Source organism: Lycium ferocissimum, chromosome 6 (genome assembly GCF_029784015.1).
Source record: "Lycium ferocissimum isolate CSIRO_LF1 chromosome 6, AGI_CSIRO_Lferr_CH_V1, whole genome shotgun sequence".
Taxonomy (NCBI): Eukaryota; Viridiplantae; Streptophyta; class Magnoliopsida; order Solanales; family Solanaceae; genus Lycium; species Lycium ferocissimum.
In genome coordinates this window covers 71,751,736-71,767,266 of record NC_081347.1, presented here as the reverse complement: position 1 = coordinate 71,767,266, position 15,531 = coordinate 71,751,736, and the positions used below count along the sequence as shown (strand labels likewise).

At 36.6% G+C, this 15,531-nt stretch overlaps 1 protein-coding gene across 4 annotated transcripts in view; it reads left to right on the top strand.

The window, feature by feature from the left end:
- Positions 1-13,804, top strand: part of LOC132060308 (insulin-degrading enzyme-like 1, peroxisomal) — a 59,001-nt gene extending 45,197 nt beyond the window's left edge. For all 4 annotated transcript variants that reach the window (XM_059453286.1, XM_059453285.1, XM_059453287.1 and 1 more), the window contains 20 exons: positions 88-139; positions 510-632; positions 742-854; positions 1,117-1,279; positions 1,974-2,066; positions 2,217-2,302; positions 3,793-3,879; positions 7,175-7,278; positions 7,393-7,495; positions 7,607-7,702; positions 8,014-8,203; positions 8,406-8,467; positions 8,998-9,102; positions 10,351-10,552; positions 11,245-11,453; positions 11,783-11,907; positions 12,289-12,340; positions 12,439-12,525; positions 12,778-12,900; positions 13,206-13,804. In XM_059453286.1, coding sequence (XP_059309269.1) covers positions 88-139; positions 510-632; positions 742-854; positions 1,117-1,279; positions 1,974-2,066; positions 2,217-2,302; positions 3,793-3,879; positions 7,175-7,278; positions 7,393-7,495; positions 7,607-7,702; positions 8,014-8,203; positions 8,406-8,467; positions 8,998-9,102; positions 10,351-10,552; positions 11,245-11,453; positions 11,783-11,907; positions 12,289-12,340; positions 12,439-12,525; positions 12,778-12,900; positions 13,206-13,457 — 2,427 coding nt within the window. In that variant the 3' untranslated portion in view covers positions 13,458-13,804. The remainder of the gene's footprint in view (positions 1-87; positions 140-509; positions 633-741; positions 855-1,116; positions 1,280-1,973; positions 2,067-2,216; positions 2,303-3,792; positions 3,880-7,174; positions 7,279-7,392; positions 7,496-7,606; positions 7,703-8,013; positions 8,204-8,405; positions 8,468-8,997; positions 9,103-10,350; positions 10,553-11,244; positions 11,454-11,782; positions 11,908-12,288; positions 12,341-12,438; positions 12,526-12,777; positions 12,901-13,205) is intronic.
- Positions 13,805-15,531: the final 1,727 nt, after the last annotated feature.

The following is a 15,531-nucleotide window of genomic DNA, read 5'->3' as shown; positions in this document are numbered from 1 at the left end:
CATGATGTCAAGGTTGTCTGGATTATTTCTTTTGCAAATGTTGTCTTTGGTGAAGAGGTTTTAACTTCCAAATGCTATTCTGTGCAGCTTCAAAAACATCTAAGTGTGAAAAATCATCCATACCATAAGTTCAGCACAGGTTTGCACAGATTTCAATGATGCATATCCTTGGATTCTATTATGGCTTTGACCTTGTCATGTGTTTTGTATTATTATATCAGGGTTTTAATTGTTCTATGTCTGCTTTTTGATTGTCTACTATGGTACATGTAGAAATATGACTAGTTTACTATACAGTGAACAAAATCCCGTCAGAAGTATCTCCTTCATGAAATAAACCCTGCAGTTATTTTCTCTAAGATGGAGGAAAGAACAAAAGATTTTTTTACTTTTTTGTTTGTTATATCTGTACTGCAACGTTATTACTTGCTGACATCGAAAAATGACCGTATTATAGTTTTACTTATCCCAAGAAAAAGAAATGATCACACCTCTCATCATGTGCGTAGGCAGCTGGGATACATTAGAGGTGAAGCCAAAAGAAAGAGGCATAGATACAAGACTGGAGCTTCTCAAATTTTATTCAGAAAACTATTCAGCCAATCTCATGCACTTGGTCGTGTATTCAAAAGGTATGGATAATCTTTTTGAACCATTATAAAAGAGAAGGTATGGATAATTACAAAATATATTGCTGGTAGCCCAAATTAACAAACAGCTGCCTCTATAATTATAATTCAGATAGTCTTGATAAAGCCGAGCAGTTAGTGCGGAGTAAATTCCAGGACATCCCAAACATAGATCGTAATCAAATTCGTTTTACTGGTCAGCCTTGCACCGCGGAACATCTCCAGGTATCAAGTAATAAAGCATATATGTGTCACCTTTCTTTTTTCTTTTGGTGATGAACTGTATTCGAACAAACTTCTTTCAGTTTAGCTCTTGAATTTCGACAAGTGATCCGTTCATGACGCCTCTACTTGTTCAGTGATTCTCAATTACTTCATGCGCTCTTCTGTTCTCTCCATATAGTCCACTTGTTCGACAGATTTATCAAACTGAATTTATTATTTTACTGTCCATTTAATATTTCTATTGGTTATGTATTTTTCCCAGATTCTTGTTCGAGCCGTTCCAATAAAACAAGGTCACAAGTTGAAAATCATATGGCCTATAACCCCAGGCATACACCACTACAAGGAAGGTCCTTGTAGGTACCTGGGACACTTGATTGGCCATGAAGGAGAAGGATCACTGTTTTACGTATTGAAAAAGTTGGGTGAGTTTTGATTAAATTTTTTTATGCCCTTTCTCTGCCTTATCCATACCTCATTCATTTCCTGGCTTCAACTCATCCTTCCTCATTCTTGAAATCTGGAAAGAGATATGGAATATTATCTGTATAAACTTGTCGCATCCTTTCTTGACGTAAAACATGTTCGAAATATTAGGATACTCTGGAAAAGCACATCTGAGGCGTACTCTCTTCTGTCCAAAAAAATGCTTACATTAGTAACTTCTAATATGATAATAAGTATATAGGTTCATCTGCCACTTTGCAAACATGAAGACAACTTATACGCTTATAACTTGCCTCATACTTGAGTTGCTGACATAGTAGTTGCTATATGTGTACCTACATGCTTGAAGTTAATGTTAAGGCCCTCGTATTTTCTTACTAGAACCAACTATTTAATTTAGGACAATTGTGAGAGAAACGTGTAAAATAGTTAACGGGAATCATTTTTATCTGATCTATGAATGATGAGATGCGGTTTCACACATACCTGAAGGATGAAATCAATGTGTTTGTTAAGATGGTAAAATGCCATACTATTTTGTGACTTCAGTCATTTTTTGGGGCTCATTACATGTTATCCTTGTTAATGATATTATAGTTCTTCAAGTACCTGGAAGTGCTGTTCTCAAATTATTTTAATATTCAGAAAGGTACTTTTATTTGGTTGTTACAGGATGGGCTACAAGTTTATCTGCTGGTGAATCAGACTGGACTGATGAGTTCTCTTTCTTTGAAGTGAATATTGATTTGACTGATGCTGGTCAAGGTACTTGTTTTCTGTGTTAAACGTTAATATGTTACCAAGCCCCGATTTTCCCTTCCACTAACAGTAGTTCTTCCTGGATGAAGCTAAAGGTGGGAACTTTCCTGAACTTTATGTGGGATATTGATGTTTATGTCCATTGTTTATTTCCAGATCATTTTGAAAACATTATGGGTCTGCTATTCAAATATATTCATCTCCTACAACAAGCTGGTGCCTCCAAATGGATATTTGAAGAGGTATGATCAGTTGCATCCTCATGCATGCCGGTTAATGCCACTAATTTTTCATGACTTGCATTATATGTCATTTGCATCTATCGCACGATGTGTATTCTAATGGAGGATTTGATGAATAAGTTTAATCTTACATAAATTTAGTGTATAAGAATCTTTAATTTGACAAAAAATAAATAAATTCTTTTTCGGTTTATTAGTTATGAAATCATTAGAAGAATACTTAAAGTTGTGTACGGAAATGATTATAGAGATTTGGAGTGGAGGAACACGCCTTATGGTGGGAATAGCAGTAGAGGAGAATGGTACTATGATAGGGTGTGGAGGACTGGATCTATCATAATCCCATTGGGTGCAGTATGTGGAGTATCATGAAGGAAGACTTAGGTGGTCACATTACTTTTAGGGTTGGGGATGGGAGAAGAATCCTTTTTTCTTTTCTTTCGAGTCGGGGTCTATCAGAAACAGCCTCTCTACCCCACAAAGGTAGGGGTAAAGTCTGCGTACACCCTACCCTCCCCAGACCCCACTCGTGGGACTACATTGGGTATGTTGTTGTTGTAAGTGGTGTGGGGACGGTACCTTCAGTGTATCATTTCCTAATGTGTTCAGAGTTTCAAACCAGACTGAGTTAACAGTCCAACAAATTCAAAGGGTGCATGAGGGGAAGTACTTTGGGATCTTAGCTTTAGGAGAAATCTACAAGATTGGGACTCTTTGACTTTGGCCATGGATGGAAATCGAAAAAGTAACCTAGCATCTCTGAAGCAAAGATGTTTTACAACTGGCTGTAGCCTTTGATATCTTCTTTGCCCATGTAGCCACCATTTCTAGTGGCTCGACTGATTGGTCAACTCGCACAGCCAGGAGGTCCCTAAAACAGCACTATGCCTCTCTATTTTTTGCTAGAAACAGAAAATATGAACTCCCAGCTCATATTTTTGACTTTGTACCTGCCATCTAATGTGAGCGTAGGCCATGCCACCACATCTCTGTAGGATCTCATCCTTACTATCTTTAAGTTCATTCAAAGTTCTTAAAATTTTCACGGTTCTAGTGTAGAAGTAAAACCAGATTTTTCTTAGTTGGATTTCTGAAGAGAAGGAAGAGCTTCTGATTCTAAAAGGTCATAGTGGGTTGGTCCCACAAAAGAATACTGTCACATTGCATGTGCACTATACTGCATGTTATCAATAAGGTTAGGGTCGATTTGTTCTCCTTGTTTGTTTACCCATTTTAGCACGATACATTGAATATGCCAATGATTGACACAAATATTAGAATTTTAGCTCTCTAACACAATCATGTCTTCTCAATCTTGCTTTTGTATATTTCCTTTGTTAATCTTGGCACGTAATATGACCAGGTTTTGACCTGGACATCTTTTTTCTTGTTGTCTCTTAGGCATTTTTGCTCTTAATGATCTTACTTCCTTCTTTTCTTTTATAATTTATTCTAATTTTTTTATTTTGCGTTAAATTTTGTCTATTAAGCTTTCAGCTATTTGTGAGACTGGCTTCCATTATCAAGACAAGATTCGACCAAGTGATTACGTGGTTAATATTGCAATGAATATGCAGGTATTTTCTAACATCTGTTCCTATTTTTATATGAATTAATTTATCTACAGAAGTAGATGACTCGATTGATACGATATATTTTTTGATCAGGGAAAATTCCCATATATTTTAATGTGCTTTTCCATATTTGAATTGGTTGATTTATTGTGGATTAGATTTTACATCCAATTGGCAGTTAGAGTTACTTTTTGATGGTTTCCTGGAGTAATTAATGCTTTATAGCCGAAGGCAGACTGGTAACAAATGAACCTTGGGCCTAACTCTAACCCCGGCTAGCTTATTAGATGAGGATTTTTCAAGACTATATGGGGAGTCCAAAATCCAATTACACATTCCACAATCAATGTGGGACAACGTAACACTTCCCGCACGCCCAGGTCTGCCAACTGGAGCGTGGACAATGTAGGGGCTCAACATCAGACAAACCAAGAATTGGAATGAGCCTGACTTTAATACCATGATAAAGAATGGACTTTGGACTAACTCAACCCCAGAAGTTAGCTCATGAGGTGAGCAACACAGACCCCATCGGATATGTTAACTTGACCTGTGTGCCAAACCTTTTGTACCCAATATTTACAATGGATAACCTTTTGTCGGGGAATAAGGAGATCAAGTGAGGGTCTCCATTCCGAAAGACAGGTTTGTCAGTTCGTAGTTGATCCAACTAGCTTGTTCTCATTGGACATTTCCATATTCATTTGATTTTGTGCGGCTAAGCACAAAATTCTGGTGCTATTTCCAAGTTTCCTTTAATTGTGAAGCCGCCTTCCATATCTGGGGTCCAAAGAGATGCTCATAATCTGTATGCACCAATCTAGCAATGAATAAATGGGTCATAGTAGAAACTTTTGCAGTGTCTTCTTAGACAAGTTGTTACCAATCAATTTTTTTTGTTTTGGTCATAGCAAGGTGGAAACTCATCCCTGTGATTAGGCAGATTTGGCATTGATACCGGTTTACTAGAAATATCGTGTATGGTCTCTTTGAGTACAAGCTTGAATAGTATTGTGGTTCTAAATGCACCGAAGAGTGTGGCCTAGTTATCAATGAAGTGTGTTGAGAACAGTGAGGTCTCAGGTTCCAATCCCAGTGGAGGCAAAAAAACACTTGGTGATGTCTTCATATTTGTCAAAGCCTTGGTGGACAAAGTTACCCGGTACCTGTGCTGATGTGAGCTAGCAATTACCCCATGGAATTAGTCGAGGTGCCGGCAAGGTGGCCCCAGCACCACCGTTGCAAAAAAAAAAAAAAAGGCAAAAGTCATAGATAGCCCCCTAAACTTTGCCACATTTTCCTCTGGGGTACCTAAACCGAGGGTTGTACCTATTGGGTACCTAAACCGATCGAATTTGATCCCGTTGGGTACACTTTTCCAATAATCGGCAAAATTAGGAGAGTGTATTACACTCTCCATGACGTAACAACTTTGTCAAATGAAAACATGACATGTGGCGGCGGGGTCCATCATAATAATTAAAAATAAATTATACACTCCCCCCCCCCCCCCCCTATTTTAAATCTCCCGGCCGCGCAACACCCCGTGCTTCATACCTTTCGCGCCCCCCCTCCCCTCCCCAACACCATTTTCATCTCCATGGGTCAAGGAACACCCGGTGGTCTTAACCGGCAACTTCCCGGTGACCGGAAAAACGACGGTGACAACAAAAAGGAGAAGAAATTCGAACAACCTGCTCCACCTACATGTGTCGGTCGTAAACAACGCAAACAAAAAGGTCCCGAAGCTGCGGCTCAGCTCCCAACCGTAACGCCATTAACAAAATGCAAGCTTAGGCTTCTTAAACTTGAGAGAATTAAAGATTACTTGTTAATGGAAGAAGAATTTGTTGCTAATCAAGAAAGGTTAAAGCCACAGGAAGAGAAAATTGAAGAAGATAGATCTAAAGTTGATGATCTACGTGGATCTCCTATGAGTGTTGGGAATTTGGAAGAACTTATTGATGAAAATCATGCTATTGTTTCGTCTTCTGTGGGACCTGAGTATTATGTTGGAATATTGTCGTTTGTTGATAAAGATCAACTTGAACCTGGATGTGCTATTTTGATGCATAACAGTGGTGAGTCTCCATTTTTTCCGGTGAACAAGATCTATGTTGCTCGGACTCTTCAAAATTATTGATGGGTGTGTGTCGGATCCTTCAAAAGTAGTGCATTTTGTGAGGATCCGACACGGGTGCGGCATCATTTTAGGAGAGTCCGAGCAACATAGAACAAGATGGTGATGGTGATGGTGCTTTTCAGATTTAGAAAAAATAAAGAAAATGGTGATCAAAAGAAACATCTAATTCACAAATTATTTTTATAGAAAGAATCAAAAGAAACAAAAAATAAAAATTGAAGAAGAGAAGCAGTGATGGAGAAGACGAAGAGGGGTGAGGGGAGGTGACTGACGGGCTGGGCTGTCCAGTTTTTAGTGTTTTTTTTTTAATTGAAGTCATATTTTAAAAGAGTAAGCTGTCAACCAAAAAAAAAAAAAAATTGTTGAAGAGTACTTCACGCTCTCAAAGAGAGTGCATTTCACTTTTTTTGCCACATCAGCAAAAAGTATTTATGTGGTACAAATTCGGACTGGTTTAGGTACCCAATAGGTACAACCCTCGATTTAGGTACCCCAGAGGAAAATGTGGCAAAGTTTAGGGGGCTATCTATGACTTTTGCCTAAAAAAAAAAAAAAAGTATCTAATTTTTTATCTTTATATGAACATGTGAGGCCATTGAGGGTGAATATGTCTAAAGTTATTAGTGAGGAGATGATTTTACTTTTGTTTCAACTTGAACTTCAATGAATTCCAATCTACTTTTCGTGTTTCATGGACTTATGAGCAACAAAAGGTGAATTTATCTAGATTGAGTAGTTGGTATTTTGTCTTTGTATGCGTGGAAGTTCAATAAGTTTCATTTTGCATTACGAGTATCATTGAATCATATAGGTTCTATCTTCATATACTGTTTCATTTATGTGCACAAATATACGGTAACGATCGACAATGATTGTCAAGTTTCTCTTTGGATTGTGGTTTAAGGTTTTTTCTTTTTTTTCAGATTGGAAGTTCAATAAGTTTGAGTTGGGACTGAATTGGAACTGTCTTGAACATAGCACATAAATTTTATATCTTTATATACACGTGTCACTTATATGCACAAATATATACCTGAATAACAGTAGGTAATGGTTGTTAAGTTTTTCAGTTTTGACTTGGGAACTTTTCGTAGAATATTGACATTAAAAAGTTAATACCTGAACAATCTGATAAATTGTGACATTACTTCTCAGCACTATCCGCCGGAAGATTGGTTGGTGGCATCCTCTTTGCCTTCAAAGTTTAATCCTAGCGTTGTTCAGTCATTCTTGAATGAACTCAACCCAGACAATGTCAGGTTAGCTCTACTCTATACATAATATATGTTCCAACTTCCAATTATTGCCCTTTTTTTTGTGAAATCTGAAAATGTAAGGTATTTAAACACCTCAATGAATTTGGTTCGGAACAGAATCTTCTGGGAGTCGACAAAATTTGAAGGTAATACTAGCATGACTGAGCCATGGTACGGAACTGCATATTCTATGGAGAAAGTTAGTGGTGCCACTATCCAGGTTTGATGGCAACGCTCTCTCATTAAATAAGTTTTCAATTGTTACAGTCTAATTGCAGAGACCAAAATATTTTCCTTTAAACATTTGCTGACGTAAGAATTACTTTTGCAGCACTGGATGGAACACGCTCCCAGTGAAGAGCTGCATCTCCCTGCTCCCAATGTGTTCATACCAACTGATTTATCACTTAAGCCTGTCTTCGAGAAGGTGCTAATGTAGAACTTATTTATTACTCCATCTGATCCATTTTATGTGAAACTCTTTCCTTTTGAGTCTCTCCTAAAAGAACGATACCTTTCTATATTTGGTAACTCTTTATATTTAACTTCCATTTTGCTCTTAATGGCATTTTCTTATAGCTATAGAATTGTCATGGCATGGCAAAACCATAAGATTCTAATGGCACCTTTGATAGGTGCCAAAAGCTTTTTTTCCCGTTTTTTATTATCCCAATTAAGCACCGCATATAGAGTATAATTTTGATGTTTGGCTTTTCTTATACGTAACTTGTCGAACAGACAAAAGTTCCAATACTGCTGAGGAAGTCACCTTATTCAAGGTTATGGTATAAGCCAGATACAGCATTTTCATCTCCAAAAGCCTATGTTATGATCGATTTTAGTTGCCCATACTGTGGACATTCTCCCGAAGCTAAGGTTCTTACTGAGATTTTTACACGTCTGTTGATGGATTACTTGAATGAATACGGTACGTCTGCAAGATATTGATTAGTTATGCACTGCCGGGCAACTGTTCTACTGTTACTCTGGACTTAACTTCTTCATTTTCATATATTCATTAACTTCTTCACATTGTCAATATATTATTTGCAATGTTAATGATTGCTTTTTTTTTTCCCCCCTCCCTAAGATATAACACTTCTTTAAATCTCTCCTTTTGCATCTTTCAGCTTATAATGCACAAGTTGCTGGTCTTTATTATGATATAAGCAAAACAAACAATGGTTTTCAGGTGATCATCTTGCTTCCCGTCTCTATCTTTACGAACTTTTGAAGTGCGTTAGTTATTTGTGGTTGTGTAACTTCTCATTTTTTCAAGTTTAGTTCTTCCATGGACAAATGAAACACTCGCTATATCCATTAAACCCATACTTGGTTAATGAAATGGTTGCTACATCCATTAAACCACTGTTACTCTGAGGTTTTAGCATTAAGTTGCTGATATGTCATATGGTATTGGAGGTAATCTCAGATCCAAAATTGAAGGATTGTAGGTTCTTGTCTGTACTGAATACTGTGTCCTAATGTTAATGATCTTAGGCTTCTTTTAGCTGGCCCAAAGATATTTAATCTTTTGACGCCATTTAAACGTGAACTAGCTGCTTCATCCTGTCTTTTTGAAGTGAACTGATATTGCTACTTCAATGTCTGTTGAGCTTCTTGCATTTGCTGCGGTGTTTTAATAATTCTTAAAGTTAGACCTGAATATGACTATCTATTTTTCCTTCATTCATTCGCCTGCTTATCCTCTCTTTTCCGCAGTTGACATTGTTTGGATATAATGACAAGTTGAGAGTCTTACTGGAAGCAGTTGTTGAAAAAATCGCAAAATTTGAAGTGAAACCAGACAGATTCGCTGTGATCAAGGTGAGCATTAGCAATTTTTCGCAGAACGCAACTCTTTAGGTTCTCCAAGAACGCATCATACTCTATCTGCATAACTCGTCGAGCTAAAAAAGTTTACTCTGTGGCAGTTCTTAAAAATAAGGGATCCTATTATGCTGTAATCTTGGCGAGATGAACTATGATACTGTAAGCGCAAAATTATAAGAAAATACCGAGATCCATTTTCTCTACAAAGTTTTTAGGAAGTTCACGGCTAAAATCTGTGAATCATTTCCTCATGCAATCAATAGCAAAGTTCTCCATTTCAAGTTCCCAATTTCACTTATTTTAAAGAGCAAGTTTGTTGTCAAATTTATTGGTCTATTTGCATCTATCTAGTCTGGTTTTAGGTACTATTGTGTGCATCAACTTGTCTGCCAGCTACCTTTAGTTTCAATTTGCATTTGTCTTCATTGTACCAGCTTCTTCCTAATGACTCTTCATTGACCACTAGGTCACAACCTTGGGTGCGGAATCAGCTTCATAATTAAAATGAGTTTCCCGAGAACATGAGTCTCGTTAAATATTTGAATGGCCAACCCATGGTATTCTCCTTGTGATTCTTAAGATCTCTCTGTCCCAGAAATAATGATATACTTTTGACCTGTTAACTTGAGAATAAATTATTGTATTGAACTTGCTAGACAAGTTTTCAAAATAATAGTTTGAATAAACATAAAAAGGTTGAGAAATTAGTAAAAAAGATGTCACCTCAAGCTTGAAATAATGTAAAATATATCTATTTTAATAGCAAGATGCAATATTGCTATTTTTGGGAAGAGTTCAGTTTTCCAGGATGAACCGAAAAAGTGAAGTTGGTCATTCTTATCGGGATTGAAACAGTAACATACAAATTTCTCTATGTAGTTCCATTATTTTCTTTCTTTTGTTCATTCATTTTTCTTGTGATTCTGTCGTCCAGTGTTAATTCAAAAGAAACAAATAGAGGATATTATGCAGGTCACATTTCTTTTTTTGTGGTCCTGTTTGCCTGAGTTCACTTTTGGTCATCTGGATGTGAGAAGTTTCTGTCACCATTACCTGCAATGTTGGTTTGTCCGTTTAGATGTTGGCCAGCCTTTTAGATTTTCTATAGTTCATGGTCCATCTTTACTCATGAATTTACTACCCCTATTTGTCTTTATTTCTTCCTTTTAAATCTCTTTCTATTTTCTAATCAAGAGCATCAGCACCACTCCTTGTTTCTTGTTGATCTCCTTTTGTTAATAGGAATTGGTCACAAAGCAATATCAGAATTTCAAGTTCCAACAGCCATATCAGCAAGTTATGTATTACTGCTCAATACTGCTAAAAGACAACACATGGCCTTGGAGTGATGAAATTGAAGTTCTTCCACGTCTTAAAGTTGATGATCTGGTTAAATTCTATCCTCTTTTGCTGGCAAGGTCCTTTATGGAGTGCTATGTAGCGGGTAATTTTCTCAATGACCATTTAAGTTATTTTCGTTTTGGAGTTTTTCGGGTAATTTTTCTCAATGACCATTTAAGTTTTTTTCGTTTTGGAGTTTTTAGCCAAAATTGTCCCTTATCTATGGGAGTAGGTCTATTTTGGTCCTTCAAATATAACCTTGAGCATCCTTAGTCCCTTAAGTTTGCTAAAGTGGGGCACCTCTGATCCAACTAATAGAATGGAGTGGAGCACCTTTGATCCAACTAATAGAATGGACTTAAAAACTAACAGTGACTACCAAAAAATGAGCTCGGTCGGTTTTTTGGTCAAAACTCCGGTCAAACTTTTTGAATAAACCGACCGACGAACCAATCGAACTCAGTCGCTTTTTTATTTTCCTGGTTGTTTGCACCAAAAAAAATGACCGAGCTCAGTTGGTTTTATTTTGTTTAAAAAAATAAAATTTGGGATCAAACCAACCCGAGTTGGTTTTTTTTTTTTTCCAGTCGTTTTTTGGTAGTCGCCATTAGTTTTTAAGTCCATTCTGTTAGTTGGACCAAGAGTGCTCCACATTAGCAAACTTTAGGGACTAAAGATGCTCAAGGTTATATTTGAAGGACCAAAATAGACCTACTCCCATAGAACAGGGACAATTTTGGCTAAAACCTCTTTATTTTGCATCTCTTAACTTGTGAAATTCACTGCTCTTCTCAGGAAATATTGAACAAGCTGAAGCAGAGTCCTTGATACAGCTTATTGAGGAAGTGTTCTTCATGGGTCCGCAGCCAATATCAAAGCCTTTATTTGCATCTCAGCATCTGACAAACAGAGTGGTTAAACTTGAAAGAGGTGTAAATTACTTCTACGCTGCAGACGGACTAAATCCAAATGATGAAAATTCTGCTCTCGTTCATTATATCCAGGTAATATTTAAGTTAACGGAATGTAAATGGAATTGACAGCAAGTTTCCCTTTCCTTCTGTCTTGAATATTTTAAAATTGGTAAAAAGGTATCTTAAATGAGTACCTTGGAGGTTCTCTGACTGACATTATTTAAATTTTTAATGATCATAGCTATCTGTAATGAACGAGAACCCTGACTATGATTTTTATCAATTGATCTGCAAGATTTATTGACATATGATTTTTCTTTTCTAATGAGAAGAAGCAAGTCTAAAGCATTCTTAGTGAATTGTGTGATCAACCGTTTCCTGACTTTTTGCTGCTCAAACAAATTTGCTCGAGTTTTCAGGTGCATCAGGATGATTTTATGCTGAATGTCAAACTCCAGCTTTTTGCTCTCATAGCAAAGCAGCGAGCCTTCCACCAGCTTCGATCAGTCGAACAACTTGGTTATATCACTGTGCTCATGCAGAGGTAAGTAGTGTTTCTTTTACTGAATACTGTTCGGCAAGTTGTTGGCTGTTCAACACCCAAGGGTGTGGCCTAGTGGTCAATGAAGTCGGTTGAGAACAATGAGGTCTCAGGCTCAAATCCCAGCAAAGAAAAAGCACTAGGTGATTCTTCCCATCTGTCCTAGCCTTGGTGAACAGAGTTACCTGCACCTGTTGCTGGTCGGAGGTAGCAGGTAACCCGTGGAATTAGTCGAGGTGCGCGCAAGCTGGTCCAGACACCACGGTTATTTACCAAGGAAAAAAAAAAGGAAAAAGTTATTGGCTGTTCATCGTTAAAGTTTCTTTTTTCTGTTCATCGTTAAAGTTTCTTTTTCGCCTAAAATTAATTGAACTCTCTTTCTAGGAGTGACTCTGGTGTTCACGGGGTGCAGTTTATCATTCAGTCAACCGCAAAGGTGAGTGTTTTTTATTATAGAGACTGTTAGGAAATGAGATTGGCTTTTTGCTTCTCTTGATTATGGCTTATGACCAATCTACTGGCTGAATTTGGCAGGATCCCAAATACATTGACTCAAGAGTGGAGTTGTTTCTGAAGACGTTCGAGAGCAAACTTTATGAGATGACTAGTGATGAATTCAAGGTAAGCTTGGTAATGCTATCATAATTTTATATCACCAAAAACTTCATTGTTGATGATCCCCCCCTTACTTTTTAATAAAGCACTCCAGATTGCATACCGAGCTAGCTTCTGTTGCTTATTAATCAATTAAATGTAGGTTTTGCAAAGTTTTCGTGACTGCAATACATGCTGGGTTAAATTTTTCTATATTTATACTTCGGTAACTTTCCAGTATAGCTTTCTTGTCCTTAACTTTTATCCTTTATGGCGCAGAGTAACGTGAATGCACTTATTGATATGAAGCTTGAGAAACATAAGAATTTACGGGAGGAATCTCGATTTTACTGGAGGGAGATTTCAGATGGGACCCTCAAGTTTGATAGAAGAGACCGTGAGGTATGAAAATTGTTACGCTCGTGTCCAAAAGCACGTTCATTTCATGACCGGTGCAAGAAATAATGACTACCTCTTAATGTTTTTTCGCTTTTGCACAAAATGAAACCAAACTACTGTAAAAGGCAAAGTTCAAATCTATTCAAGAATGATATGGCCTTGCTATATTAAGAGCCTTCAACTAAATGATAGTATCACCTTATTTGTTGCTGAAAGCTATATATTGTGACTGCTGAAAGAAATTGAAAACATTTCCAGGATCGTCGGGGAAAGTATCTAATTAGTTGTTCGTGTTATTGATGAAACAGATTGAAGCGCTAAAGCAACTGACTCAAAAGGAGCTGACTGATTTCTTCGATGAATATATAAAGGTTGGTGTACCTCGGAAGAAGGCGTTAAGTGTCAGAGTCTATGGAAGCTCACATTCTTCTCTATTCCAAGCACATAAGAATGAGCAGATAGAACCTAATGCAGTTCAAATAGAAGACATATTTAGCTTTAGACGATCTCGGCCTCTTTATGGTTCACTCAAAGGAGGCTTTGGTCATGTGAGATTGTAAGAGGTAAGCATAGCAGACCGAGAAACCACCAAATGCAGTTGATATGTTGCGTTGGCAATTCCATCAAAGAAGATGTCGATCTGCAAAATACTCTCTCGTATTCAGTTGTGTCAATCGGTTAGTTGTTCGAGGGGACGCGGTAAGTATGTGAGCCGAATTGCTCAACTGATTTGATGATGGACTGCTTAGAAATTTGGCCAAGTAAATGCATTCACTGTAATATTTAATTTCTATTTTGATAGCTGGATATGATGGATCACAAGAAAATAAAGACACATGCATGAGACCTGAAAGGGAAATTATTCATTCATAATGTTGATGGGATGAATAAACTACATAATACTTTAGTTTGTTTTGTTACTTAAAATTTCTTGATGTTACTAGCGTATGAAGCAAACTCATCAGGTGATTTCTTCTCATTTGTCTAAACCTTAGTAGATAGAATTACTGGTACCTGTGCCGGTAGAAGGTAGCAGGTATCTCGTGAAATTAGTCGAGGATGGTCTGGATACCATGATCATCACAAAAAAAGAAGAAGTGACGTTTAGCTCTCTCATCTATTAAGTGATACTTGTTGGAATAGCAGAAAAGGGGGAAAAAATATAGGATGAAGTTAGAAGTTTTTTCTTGAAAGAAAAAGAAACTAGCAAGTACTTATTTGTTTATGAAAAATGAACAACTAGTCAAACTCAACTTGAAAACTAGTTCAAATGGTGAGGATTGAGCTAGACAAAAACAATGTAGTTTATGTGCTCAATCTATGTGAGTCTCTTAACAGATTACAATCCTTCCAAGCCTTGATTTAGACATACATGTGGCTATTTATCTAATAATTGTTCAGTCTAGTTCAATTCGACTCTTGACTCTTTCTATAACAAGCAAACTTGACCTGGAACTTCCTCTACGCATGCTCCAATATAAAGATAGTTTTTGTTACAGAACAACTTGAATATTAAATGCTGAAATAATGACTAAGCAGGCGTTTGGCCATAGATAACAAAAACAAATTCACTTTTTTTTGGAATTTTTGAAGTTAGAGTTAGAGTTGTGTTTGGCCATAGTTTTTGAAATTGTAATTTTTGGTGAAATGTAGTTGTGAAAAAGTGAAACTTTTTTGAAAAACAAGTTTTTTGAGTTTTTGGTATTTCGGAATACAACTTCAAATTGTATTCGGAATATTTATGGCCAAACGCCTAAAAGTGAAAAAGTTTTCGAGAAAAAAGTGAATTATTTTTATGGCCAAATGGCACCTAAGCATAGATTAAAGCGAAATTTCTTATTGAGTCCGATATAGGTACTCACCTATATCGAGCTTTGACCTATACTCGAATTTGGTTAACAATCAAGCACTTTTCAATTCAACTCCAACTCAACTCTCACTAGGACAATCAAACTTTCCCATTGGTATAACTGATATTTTCCTTCTTTCTTTTTATAATCGCGTTATTCAGGCTGGCTTGCATGTACCCGACTGATTTTACAGGTACCTGCTAGCTTCCGTTAACACAAATATAACACACAAGTAATAGATAACTCAGACCAATTTTCCCTTATTTGTTTTTTCTTTATTGGGTGGATGACTTGTCATAAGGAATGGAAAATTAAGGAATGACTTTTTCTCCCATGGACCACATGTCACCACACTATAGAAACTTTTTTTAAAAAATAAAAAATAAAAAAATTTGCTACCATCACATTCCTAGACCAAATGCCAAGTTTTCTAGTGTACCATCCCTATCCCAATTTATTGTGAAACACATTTTTTTCTAATTTATCTATAAAAACAAAATGGTATATTTTCTTATTTGATAACAATTTAATTTTAAGTTTTACTTTTTACTTTTGACCAGATGATCTATAATCACACAAATATTTTTAACTTATTTTAGATCACAAAATTTAAAAGTCTTACTTTATATCTTAAATGTCATGTCAGTCAAATTATATCACATAAATTAGGACGGCAGAAGTAATATAAAAAAATAAAAAAAAGGACGACTATGCATAGACTCTTTGTCAATTTCCCTCCTTAGCAACATTATTTCAACAGTTGTAGGTTGACTGACTTGCACAA